General features: G+C 34.0%; 1 protein-coding gene across 1 annotated transcript; it reads right to left on the bottom strand.

The window, feature by feature from the left end:
• Positions 1-24: 24 nt before the first annotated feature.
• LOC123534930 (uncharacterized) lies at positions 25-12,163 on the bottom strand. The gene is made up of 3 exons (XM_053520522.1): positions 10,776-12,163; positions 4,914-4,918; positions 25-2,476 (listed from the first exon to the last, which is right to left on the bottom strand). Exons 1-3 carry the CDS (start codon positions 12,091-12,093, stop codon positions 1,139-1,141), a joined length of 2,661 nt encoding a protein of 886 aa, XP_053376497.1. The 5' UTR covers positions 12,094-12,163; the 3' UTR covers positions 25-1,138.
• Positions 12,164-12,992: the final 829 nt, after the last annotated feature.

The following is a 12,992-nucleotide window of genomic DNA, read 5'->3' on the forward strand; positions in this document are numbered from 1 at the left end:
GAAAATTCTTAGGAAAACCGGTGCTATACGTGGAAAGAGTGTATAGTTCTGACAAGGAATCCAGGTATTGTTTACAAACTGCTATTATATTATTACATGTATTCGAAATATTTTTAACGCTTTACGGTGAACTGTGACTGACATATTACAAACGTATTATTGGCGTAATATTAACTAAAATAACTGCTTCCACGATCTTGCAATTTAGCATTAATTTGATTTGAATCTTTTAAAAGTCGTAAAATTTTGAACAACTCTTAGCGCTTTGAATGGGTGAAATAATAATTGAATATAAAATCAACTCCTATATATGATCGGTGCCACTGAAAATTCCAACAAGTTTTGAAATTTTAGCTCTGCTACCTGATGAGTCATATAGTACGCATTACAAAGTAAAAACGTAGAATGGCGACGTCCGTATGTTTTGAAACAATTTTCTCAATCGGCAGTTCCTTTACTTTCTATGTCAATTTAAAAATGAAATATAGATTTCAAAAACATATAGCAGACTGTTCATCAACTCTTTTCGTGAGATAACATCAGATTGTAATACACGTCACGCCCCATAGCACTCGCCTGAGCAAAATTCTATTCTATGATGTAACGTGTGAAGGTTTCCTTAAAACATAATGTCCATAGATTATTACGCCACACTGTATATAGTATTCAAACCAATGCGTCAACAAAAATATCCTTCATACTTCCTAAGGTTTTGACAAAGTTATTGTCTGTAGAGTAATACGTCACATAACGAGGACGGCCTCCATAGCATCCCAAGTCCTTTCTTCCAAAATGAGTGTCTGCAACTTAATGTTTCACACTCTCTCCTGTATTCAAAGCAAAACGTCAACGAAAATGTCCCTTATTACATTTAAAGGTTTCTCAGTGTGTCTGCAGATTAATTTGTATTTGGTATTCAAAGAAGACTTCAACAAGTGTCTCCATAATATTGTATTAGTGTTCTCGTCACACTGTATTTGTTTTCCAATAAATGAGGATGCTCTGCATAACTTTCCATGGTACTGAAACTTTCTCCAAATTTCAGTTTCTTTGCATTCACTGACAAACGGGCCTTCTTTGTCTTTTTCAAAAACTACTTTAATGTCAAACCATGCATCGAAATAATACACACACGCAGTCATTTTTCATTAGACTTTCGAAACTTCATTTCTGTAAATTTAAGTGTCGCATTGTATCCGAGCCATGGTTGCCACGATACTCCTAAATAGATTTTAGGTGGATGTCTGTAGTAATACACGCCATTTAAATTGGCAGTGGCACATAGCCCAAACCACCAACCAGAATTATAACTTTTACAAAATTGATTAAAATACCACATGTCTTTAGTTGAAAACCATTTCCTGTTGTGAAATTTCAAGCCATCCCCTGCATCTCCAGTATACCCACTAACCATTAGACGATATTTATCCTTTTCTGGATGAATTTTAAAATTGCTATATTTAGCATAAACTTTATTCCCATCAAAATCTTCCATATCGATCCTAAGCTCGTGAGTTCCTTCTGAAGTTAGACGACTCACATATTCATTTCCTAGCCAGAATTCTTCATTCGGACTTCCAAAACCTTGCTTGTAGTCTTTCCAGTTTCTATCGAAATCGACCGAACCGTCCTTTCTCCTTTGAAAAACAATCCATCCACCGTCGTCTGTTTCTTGGTCACAGTAAACACTTATCTTTGATTCATGATTTTGGAACCATATATCGAACACTCCGCTAGAATGTCCTAGTTGCTTTCGCATTGCACAAGATTCTGGTTTAAATGAAATGTTCCAATGCAAATCTTGCTTTTCAGATACAGCATCAACCTTATATTGTAGCTGTTTCACCTTCGCATTAACATCATCATGTAGTGATGTAATATTTTCTTCAACATGCACTATTCTTGATACAAGCTCCTGTTCACAATCAGTGCTTTCATTGCCTTGAATTTCACGATTTGCCATTTTAGATGCTATATCAATTGCAGTAAAATTCATATTGTTAATGTCACTGTTAACTTTGTCTATCATGTTATTAAGTGTGTTTGAGTGATTCAGTGTATGATTGTTCAACGTTGTCATTAATTCGATCTTAAACTTTTTATAATCTTTCTGAAACATCCTGTTCCGCGTCTTTTCTCTACGAAAGGCGTCAAATATTACATTTCTAAAATATCTGATGTCTTCATTTGGGTCCCTCGTATCATGAATCTTTTCCTTTTCTTGATTTTCTGCACCAGGATACGTCTGTGTTCCAACAACAATATCCATAATAATTTTTACTTTGGCTTCCAACGAATCTATTACAGACAACTTCTCAAAAACGGCCGTCATTTCTTGACGACGAATCTTATTGTGAGTTTCAATTCTTTTCTCCATGTTATCTAATCTATCCTTTAGAATCTTCGACTCTAATCCGTGACAAAATCCGTTCACTGTCAGGAAGACTATTACTTTCAGTGAAAAAGAATACATTATCTAAATTTAGTAATCATACAAAACAGATATTTAAATTCAGCTGACTTATGTCTACGAAAACATGTAATATATATTCACGTAATATGAAAACGCGCGAAACACTTTGCTTAAGAAAATATTAAAAGTCTGCCTGTTATACTGGATTTCACCTTTTTCTTGTTTATCTTCATACGATTATATGTTTTATGCCAAACTAAGACTACGAACATACTGAAAATGTTTACTATGTCTGCGAACGATTGAAGCTAATCAGCTGCAGCCTGAAGGAATGTTTTTCAAAGAATAAGGTTACTGAGACTATTAACTGTAGGCAAAACCTTCAAGGTAGTTTACGCCATTATCAGATTATAATGTGCGTCTGTTTCTGTAGAGTTTAAGGATTTGTGATACCTTGTCGGAAGAGCGTCTGATTCTGTAGAATTAAGGACTTGCGATACCCTGTCGGAAGAGCGTCTGTTTCTGTAGAGTTTAAGGATTTGTGATACCTTGTCGGAAGGGCGTCTGATTCTGTAGAATTAAGGACTTGCGATACCCTGTCAAATGTGCGTCTGCTTCTGTAGAGTTTAAGGGTTTGCGATCCTGTCGAATTGTCATCTGCTTCTGCTTCTGTATTAAATCACTTTAAATTTGTGTTTTGGGGAGCTCGTCAGTTTTAAAGTCATATCGTATTCTTAGCGTTAGAACATTTTTTTCTTTTTTCATTAGGAAAATACATCCGATGAACTTTTTCATGAATTTCGCAGATCTGTCTCAAACAGAAAGGCTATGAAATACACATAAAACAACACAGTGCAACTTCGTAAAATGAACTCCGCCAGGAAAACTTGATTGTATGTGTTTTACAGTGATTGTTGCTCTTTTTTGAAAAAAAAATGTTACAAAACGGATTTGGTTCTGAAGACAATGCGTGCCTTTTGCAGCTACTGCTGAGACATTTGATGTAAAACTTCATAAAATATCGTTAAGAAAGGTTTTAATCCCGCGGTATATTAGTACTAATTCCCTTATGATGTCAAACTATTTGCATATCTTCAGTTTCTACACGCTGATTCACGACTAGCCTGGCATCCTTTATCTTTCTACATGTAACAGTTCAGATTTCTTCTACACAGTAGCTTCAATGTATACTCTATCGTTGCCGTGTCCTTTGTTATGGTATTGGCAGTATAAGTACATTTAATTTGAAGGGGCCTCCGTGGCCGAGTGGTTAAGGTCGCTGACCTCAAATCACTTGCCCCTCATCGATATGGGCTCGAGCCTCACTCGGTGCGTTGAATTCTTCATATGAGGAACCCATCCAGCTGGCTTACGGAAGGTCGGTGGTTCTACCCAGGTGCCCACTCGTGATGAAATAATGCAAGGAGGGGCGCAAGAAAAAAAAACATTTAATTTGATATTGGTGTAAAATGTCAGAAACAAGAACGGAATCAAACTATAAGTAATGTTTCATGTCTAACTGATTTATTTTTTATAATTGTTCACAGAAATAGAATATTACATTATTAATACGAATTATTATGTAAAATACAAAATTCACACGGACATTCTTTTGAGGAAGTTAATTGACATTTTTGGACTTGTTTTGTTTTTATTTCATATAAATTCACCATACTTTCCTCTATCAGATGCAAAAAGACAAAATACCTTAAAAGTTAAATTATAAACCCTTCTTTAAATAAATTTCCAGGATTAACAGTAAATATTTGACAGGTGTTTACAATAACACCTTTCTGGAAAAAAACAACAACAAAAAACCAGCCAGGCAATAAATTTAGTCACGGTATTTCTGGACCATCAGCTTAGCATTTGATTCCTGAATAATAATAATGTGGTCATCAAAGGCTCTAGGCTGGAGCGTTAACTGGAGTTATAATGCATTGATGTGGATGATTTTTATCAGGTAAATATAACCAATTTTGACCGGCTGTCTTGATGGGGAAGGAAACAGATGCCCAAAAGTAATAGATTTGTCTGGAATTGAGGGAAATTTGTGATACACTTTGGTACTTAATGTTGGCCCATTTGAAGTACTGATGAGAGAGCTGAGTCTATTTGAAGATAACAGTAGACTTTTACATATTTTGTTATCTTAAAGGAATTCTGGTAAATAGAATATTCTTAAAATAGTACCATGGTATAGTTTAATCTTTCACCTTCATTTTGGTATGGTACACATTATGTTTACTTTTCAGAAATGTGGAGAATAACCATGATATAACAGGCTATCCCCCGACCCCTTAGGGTGTCCTTAAAAGGTGGTTAATCAGATTTTAATCAAGCAAGGGATTTGTCCGACTATTTAAAAAAAATCATTATTTAGACATATTTGTGTTCATTGACTACTACATGCATGTTTGAAATTCACCCGAGGTATTTTAAAATGTTTATTTTCCTGTCTTGGTTGCCCAAGAAATATGTATAAATATAATAAACATACGCTGCCTAAGGAAGTATATGAATATAAGAACTATTGTATTATATTTGTCAAATATTTAAATTCACAAATATATATTTTATTGATATTCATTACAAATGCAAGTTAGTAGAAATATCATTACCTCCCTTTATCTATTTTGGTTGCGTAACCAGGATAGATTTGAAATACATGAATTCCGAAGCTACACACTGGTTTTTTTTGGTTGAGATTGTTCAAATATTCCAATGTCTATCAAATGCAGTTGTAAAATTAGAAATTATATTTAAACCAAAAGCAAAATGTCCTCTTTATGAATATTTTCATATTAAAGGGGAGTAATTACAAAATTCTATAAAAATGATAAAACTTACAAGTGTACAAGGGGTCTTAATCTTTGAAATTAGTTCTTTTGCTCCTTAGATGAATCTCTAACACAATATACTTAAAGTGAAAACTGTCATAAGATGTTGCTCAAATGTGATAGACCGCCTTATTTCTTTTATTTCTGAGAAAAAATGTCCCGGATATACAAAAAGAAATGTAACAAAAATTGCCGATGTTTGAAAAAAGTCTTTCCCAATAAAAATACTTTCTTTTAATTTTTTATTGCGTAAATACTTTATATCAAATACAATAGAAAACACTTTACAAATCTAGGGTATGCTCTTCTCTCAGATATTTATATTTTTCATATAATACGTGCTCTAACCCTCTGCCATTTTTCATCCATAAAGAAATCGCTATTAATGTATGCTACAATGGAATTCTTAAATGCCGATCCAAATTCATTATGATAATGTATGAACTGTACAATTCATGACTACACTACCAAAACAAACCACATTTTCTTTTCTTTCCGACAGACCAGAAAAACATGTTCTTTGATTAACAAGAAGTGAGAATTATTTAACTTTCTATTTAACATAAAGTGACGGACAAACAACTGAGCAAAATGTTGCAAAAGTGTTAGAAATGCCCGCTAGAAGACAGTTGTAAGCTACATGTATATAACTCTAGGACTAAGAGATCCTGAATCTGTTTCAATGCAAATGATCCTAACTATTCTCTTGTAAATAAAACTGATAAACTACAGAGGAAATCATTGCCAATTGTTTTAATCATTTCCTTGCTGTAATCTCTAGGTAGATATATCAGCACAATATCACACTAAAATGGTTTCAGATACCTAAATGTGGTCCACGGTGGTTATAATATTTTCTATTTGGATTACTCGATGTCTCGGATATCTCGAGCATCTTGTTTGTCTCCTTGAGGCCTTGAGTGACTGCTCGCAGTTTTTGTGTGCTATAAACCCATCGCCTCCTCAGATGGTCACTCCAGATTCGGGCATGGAACAATTCTGCTATTAGCGTTTACAAGTTGTCAGCAATATCGTATGTTATAACGAGGACCACAATTATAGTTTCTCACAAGTTATTGAACTCGGGTTCAGGGGTTAAATCTTCTGGATGACCGACATCATTGACTTATTTACTTGAAAGAAAAGCCAGGATTCCTTTAAAATCACATTCTTGTTTGCTTAAAAGCTTTCAAAGTACTAAGTGCTGCAATCATAAATTTAATTATTACCACATAAGAAAAGTAAACACATATTCTAACACGACCAGCAAATAACCTACATACATGTAGAGCAAAATCAATCTCGGGTTATTTTGCAATAAACCACTCACGTGCCATGACGTCATCCGATCCAGGTGCGTAGCACGGTCGTAAAAAGTAGTTACCATTTTTTTCTAACACTGTTGATACTACTATGTCGTGTTAGAATCGAAATAATAAGTTCCAAAGTGTGATTTATCGTAGAATAACCCGAGTTTTTCGTTCTTATGCGAGACAAGACTAGTATATCACTCAGGCCTACGGCCTTCGTAATATATACTTACGCATAAGAACTCAAAACTCGGGTTATTCTACGACAAACCACGTTTGGGAACTTATTATTTCTTAAATAATGTGAAATGAATACACAAAAATAAGTCCAGTTTTATAAATCGATTTTATCTTGTCACTCATAAACACGCATTCCAAACTACAATGTTCTAATATTCCTATCAATAAACTTCTACAGTCACTGAATATAATTCAAATAATACATTCTGGAATTTTCTTTATTACAGAATATGTGTTATTATTATACCTCACATAAATGTCCAATGCAAATTTCCCATAAGTTTAACTTGAATAATATATCATATTCCCCAGTGATTTTATATCACATGCGCAAAATCGTTATTTTCAATTTCTGCGCAGGTGATACGATCCAAAATTTCATATTACATATGCGCAACAGCGTTATTTTGTTTTTCTGCGCATGTGATATTATTTTTTCATATCACCCGTTGAGAGATTGATACTTTTGCATTGATTAAAAGAGTGAGTCGATAAATTTTCAGACGAGGTGCTTATATAATTATACTTTAGGATTAAATTACCCTTTTCTGTTGCTCTTGCATGTTCGAACACGGCCGAATTTTCTTTTTTATGCTACGTGCAAAATATTTCGAAAACAATTTTTCATCAAATATTGAATCGAAACTACCATAATAAGTTTGGAAATGATCTAACTAAGAAAATGAGTGCTCACACTTATATGTTTCGTTTAGAAAAAAGAAAGTTATCGCCGCTTTTCGAACGCTACTGACTGACGCAATGTTAAAATATTAGAATAAATATAGGGGTCAGCTATATGTAAACGTCTCGATTAAATCTATCAAAAAAGTCTTATTACACGGCAAAGTCGCCACAAATTATAAGTGCTAACAAGTAAAGACTTTTTAATTCTGTCTTCTTTATTTGGTTAGTAATTACTTTTTAATGTTAAATAAATTACTATGTTGATTTTCCAGTAAATGCTTTGACCCTTATGATCTTTCAGTATAATAAAATAAATATTGCATTCCTGAGAGGGTGATATGAAAAATGTTCACCCCTCGAAATATGAATATAGACCTCGGCTGGTGCCTCGGCCAATATTCATATATCTCGCGGTGAACATTTTTCATATCACCCTCTCAGGAATGCAGTATTTATATAATACTGTCAACAATCGGAATTTGATTCTGTTCCAAATATAACTTACATAAACTTAATTTCAGGCAATTGAAATCATGACAAAATTCCAAAGCCTTAATTCATTCTCCAATAAAAATAAGGTCCAAAGTTCCTAAAATTTGCTGTAAATTTCCATACAATTTCCAACCCCCAAAATGTAAACTACAAGAGCAACGAATTAACTAATAAAATAGAAAAAGTGGAAACTTCACACGTCGCTCAACACGACAAAAACGAAAATGTTTCAGGCTCGTTTTGATTGAGCCTGTTCATGGACGGGAGTGGAAATGCATGCTACCGTCCACGCCCTCTAGCCCCGGGTTAAGCAGAACTCAACATTTACACATGCTAAAAGTACAAAAAGCAATTTAGAGACATCCGCAGAAAAGCACATAAAATATTGAAATTTGATTGGTCAATGACATTTTCCCAAATATGCAAATCTTTTCTCAACAATTTGAAAATGTAATGAATGTCATAAAAGGAAGTGTCAAAGAATTGACACAGAAATGACACAATTGCTCCGCAAAAAAAGGAATATGGACGCCACTATTAGGTATTCATATCTAATGACAATTTTATGGATTACATGAGAAAAATGTTTTAAAATCTACAAAATTGAATATAACTAAAACATAACATCCTTGACACTTGAATTCCAGTTTTGAAAAATATCTGTAAATAATTTAGAAAATCATTTTCATTGGCAAACTCTAGCCTCACAGGAAATGGACAAACAAATGCACATTTTTCAAGATATCTCTGAAATAGCAAAATGTCTTGTCCTCGACACATATTTACAAAATATTGAAGACAGTAATAGAGTAATAAAATATAAAGTTTGCATTTAGGTGCAGAATTTGTTATTACAACAGCTGTGTTTCGCTTGACGCATCCACAAAAGTTACGTAATAAGATGCTCTCTACGTCACTGTCCTCAATTCAATGCAAAACAAAAAAAAAATCACAAAGATATTTACAAAAAGCAAAATATATCTAAGCCAAAACCCTGGTTTACCAAACTGTAATAGAGCTATAGGCCTAATGTCTGTTTATTTGATAACGAAGGTTGATTCTAAAATACACAATGAGGCCTTCAGACACCACTCATTTTAGTTACCCCATGTTTGTCATATCGAAATACGAACTACTACACGGCACTTAATTCCTCAAATATCTTCTATGACGTTACGTTCATGATTGATGGAAATTCTGACACGACCCGATTTGTCTTCCTATTAAACAAAGAAGGCTGAAAACTGTGTGCTTTTTTCAACAAATTCATTTTTCTGACGTCACAATTATTATGTCATAGCGTTAGACGGCATAGCGGCGCGGAAGAAAAGAAATCAACAGAAATCAGGCAAATATTTGGTGGATATCGTCAAAAAAACGAACATAATAATCCTTGATCACGTGTCAGAATCGAAATAATATATCTCAAACAGTGATTTGTTCTTGAATAAAATCAGTGTCTGTCGTTTAGATGCGTATTATTATATCACTCGAGCTGCGCCCTTGTGAAATAATCCCTTCGTATCTAAACGACAAACAATGATTTTATTCAACGACAAATCACTGTTTGTGATATATTGTTTTTTTTTTAAATAGTTGTTTTACAATAGCCTATGAAACTCATTCCTGAAATGGATAAACTTAGACGTCCATACTAATAAAAAGGACACGCAGGATAATGTTCAGTTCAGCAGACGATATCTTTTTCATGAGACTCATCGAGTCCTTTTCTTGCTGTTAAGACCAGACTTGCCTTTTCATAAACCTTTAGCCTGCTGGCGGCAAATAATTATGCCTTTGCGACCAGTGCAGACCAAGATCCGTGCAGGCTGATCATGGTCTGCACTGTTCGCTACTCAGTCAGTAGAATTTCGGTGAACACCCATTCGAATAATAAATGGTAGCCTCTACTGCCAAAATTGAATGATAGACCAGTCAATTTTAGAAATTTAGCAGATAATGGTTAAAGCATGTATGATTTCAGGATGATCAGTTAAAGAAGAGCACAAAGGCGAAGTGAATCCTTGCGACTTTACTGCAGACAATACGTCTAAAATGGTCCATCACCACCTCTCCCTTATAAAGGTGAGTTGTGAGTTAATACCAGAGAACACCTTAGTGTTGGCAAGGAATCAACGAACCATTAATAAAGTAATTGCCCGTAGTTACATTACATATTTTGTACAAATCGCATCAAACCTATATTGTACAAGCAAAGTATGGTCTTTTGGCACACTGATTAATCATAAAAGTTCGCCTAGTTTCGTTATAATCGTGCATGCATAACTAGTCTTTTTCAATCAAATAGTATTGTATAAAATATTAGTCTTCAATACGAAAATGTTTAAAAATATTCAGTATTTTCTGATGAGCGATTTTACAACGAAACAAAGCGTACAACTTCCTGACAAAGCATGTTACTGATATATTTACCGATAGTAAACGGAGTACAATTAACTTATTTCGCACCATTGTTCCTGTTTGTTAGGCCAAACATTTGAATAAATAGGATATCTTCGAAAATCAAGATATTTTTCATACCAGCCTTAAAGGTCTGTATAATGATGTCACTTAAATTGTCCGTATTTGAATAATAAAGACATTTTTCTTAAAGTCCTGTTTTAAAATTCATGAATTGAACTGCCAAGAAAGTTGCTGTATGGAATTTTGGCAATGCGTCAAAATATACCACATCTAATTTCTTTTATATTTTTAGTTGGAGTACGTATGCTGTTATTCATTAACACTATTAAATATCACATCAAAAGACGTTTATTTCAGCCTCCTATGTTTTACGAAACTTCATCTCAGTGGATTTAATTGTTTCATCCCAACCAAGCCAGTGACGCCAAACAACTCCAAGATATGTCGAAGGTGGATTTCTTTGATAATATTCCCCATTTAAATTCGAATGCATGCAATTGTGAAACCACCAGCCAGCTTTATACTTTTTGCAGTATTCAGTTTCCAAATTCCAGTTGTCTTGTGCCGAAAAAGGTTTATCGTTGTGATATGCAAGGGAATCGCCAGCATTTCCACTGTAACCACTGACCTGCAGGCGATATTTTTCACTTCCTGGAAGAATTTTAAAATCACTATATTTAGCATAAGCTATATTTCCATCAAAGTCCTCCATGTCTATCCGAAGTTCGTGAGTTCCATTTGAAGTCAGACGACTGACATGTTCATTCCCTAGCCAGAACTCTCCATTTAGGTCTCCAAAGCCTAGCTTGTAGTCATTCCAGTTTCTGTCGAAATCGACCGAACCGTCCTCCCGCCTTTGGAAAACAATCCATCCACCGCCGTCCGTTTCTTGATCACAGTAAACGCGGGACTTTGATTGGAGACTAGAGGACCAGAGATCATACACTCCACTAGTATTATCTAATTTCTGCCGATCTGCACACGATTCAGGTTTAAAATCCAAGTTCCGCCGTAGATCCTGCGTCGTCTCAGATACGGTGTCAACTTTATTTTGTAACTGACTGACCGCGGCAAAGTCCTTTTGGAGCAATGTGATATTTTCTTCAACATTTAACATTCTGGTTACAAGTTCTTGTCCAAGCTCAGTGTTTATATTGACTTGATTTTCAACATTTTCCGTTATAGATTTTACATCAGTTACAGTTAGATTTATGCGCTTCATGTCAACTTTTACATCTTCTATCATGCTATCAATTGTGTTTGATTGATTCAAAAATTGGTTGGCCAGTGTCGTCATAACTTCGACCTTTAACTTTTTATAATCTTTATGTAACTTTTCATTCCTCATCTTCACCTTACGGAAGGCTTCAAAAAGCACATTTCTCAAATCTCTGTTTTCTGAATTTTTGTAGCTTGCTTCTTTAACATCTTCCGATTTTTTAAATATGTTATTGGGCTTTGGCTCAGTTCCAACAACAATATCCATGAGTATGTTTACCTTTGCTTTCAACGAATCTATCACTGACAATTTTTCATAAACGGCCGCAATTTCCTTACGACGAATCTTGTTGTTGTTTTCAATTCTACTCTCCACGTTATCTAACCTGTCCATTAGGATTCCCAAATTAAATCCATTACAAAATCCATACCCTGCTATGAATATTAACACAACTAGTGTAAAAGAAGACATATCTATAGAGTGTTATTCGTGTATTTGAGAACGTTAGCACATTCAGTATGTACTTCAAATAGTGAATAATTGTATTTACTTCAGACAGAAAACGCAAAGCTTGATACATGTACTTGTATGTTAAAGCTATCCATTCATTTTAAGCTTGAACGCTTTTGTGAAAGTTGAAGCTAAGATTATATTAAAATAAACAGTTAAGTAATTATGAAGACATTATATATATTTAACTATGTACAAGGCAGATACTTAAGCATCTGTTTCATAAATTAATTAATGTTTTACCAATATCTGATGCGAAATTAATTCAAATATTGCATATCTTCCTTTCACCTGATACAAATTACCTCTTCATAAAACTCATCTGACAGCTTTAAAAGTAAGTATTTGAAGTGCATCATTAAGCAACCACTTCTAGTCTTGACTATGTTTGAAAAACACACACAAACGGAAAACTCTACTTAGTGCACAAAGAGTTTTCAACTAATTATTTTATTTCTTATAGAAATGTATAGTTCATAAAAAAGAAATACATCAATGTTTTCGTATTGAGCGAATTTAGTAACAAAAATTAACGATGATGATGATGATGTTATTGCTGCTGCTGTTGGTATTGTTGTGTTGTTGTTTGTTGTTGCTGCTGCTGCTGCTGCTGCTGATGATGATGATGATGATGATGATAATGGTGATGGTGATGCTAAAGATGATGATAATGATAATAAGTGTAATAATAATGACAATGATATTGGCAGCTTTAAATAACTTATTTGGCAATTGGCCAAGCTAACATATCATACTCCTCACAATATAAACATATTCGAAGAAAAATATTAAGGTGATGATGATAATGATAATGATGATGAAAAATAATATGTTGATGATACTAATGATGATAAATAATG

This window comes from Mercenaria mercenaria, chromosome 12 (assembly GCF_021730395.1).
Source record: "Mercenaria mercenaria strain notata chromosome 12, MADL_Memer_1, whole genome shotgun sequence".
NCBI classification, from domain to species: domain Eukaryota; kingdom Metazoa; phylum Mollusca; class Bivalvia; order Venerida; family Veneridae; genus Mercenaria; species Mercenaria mercenaria.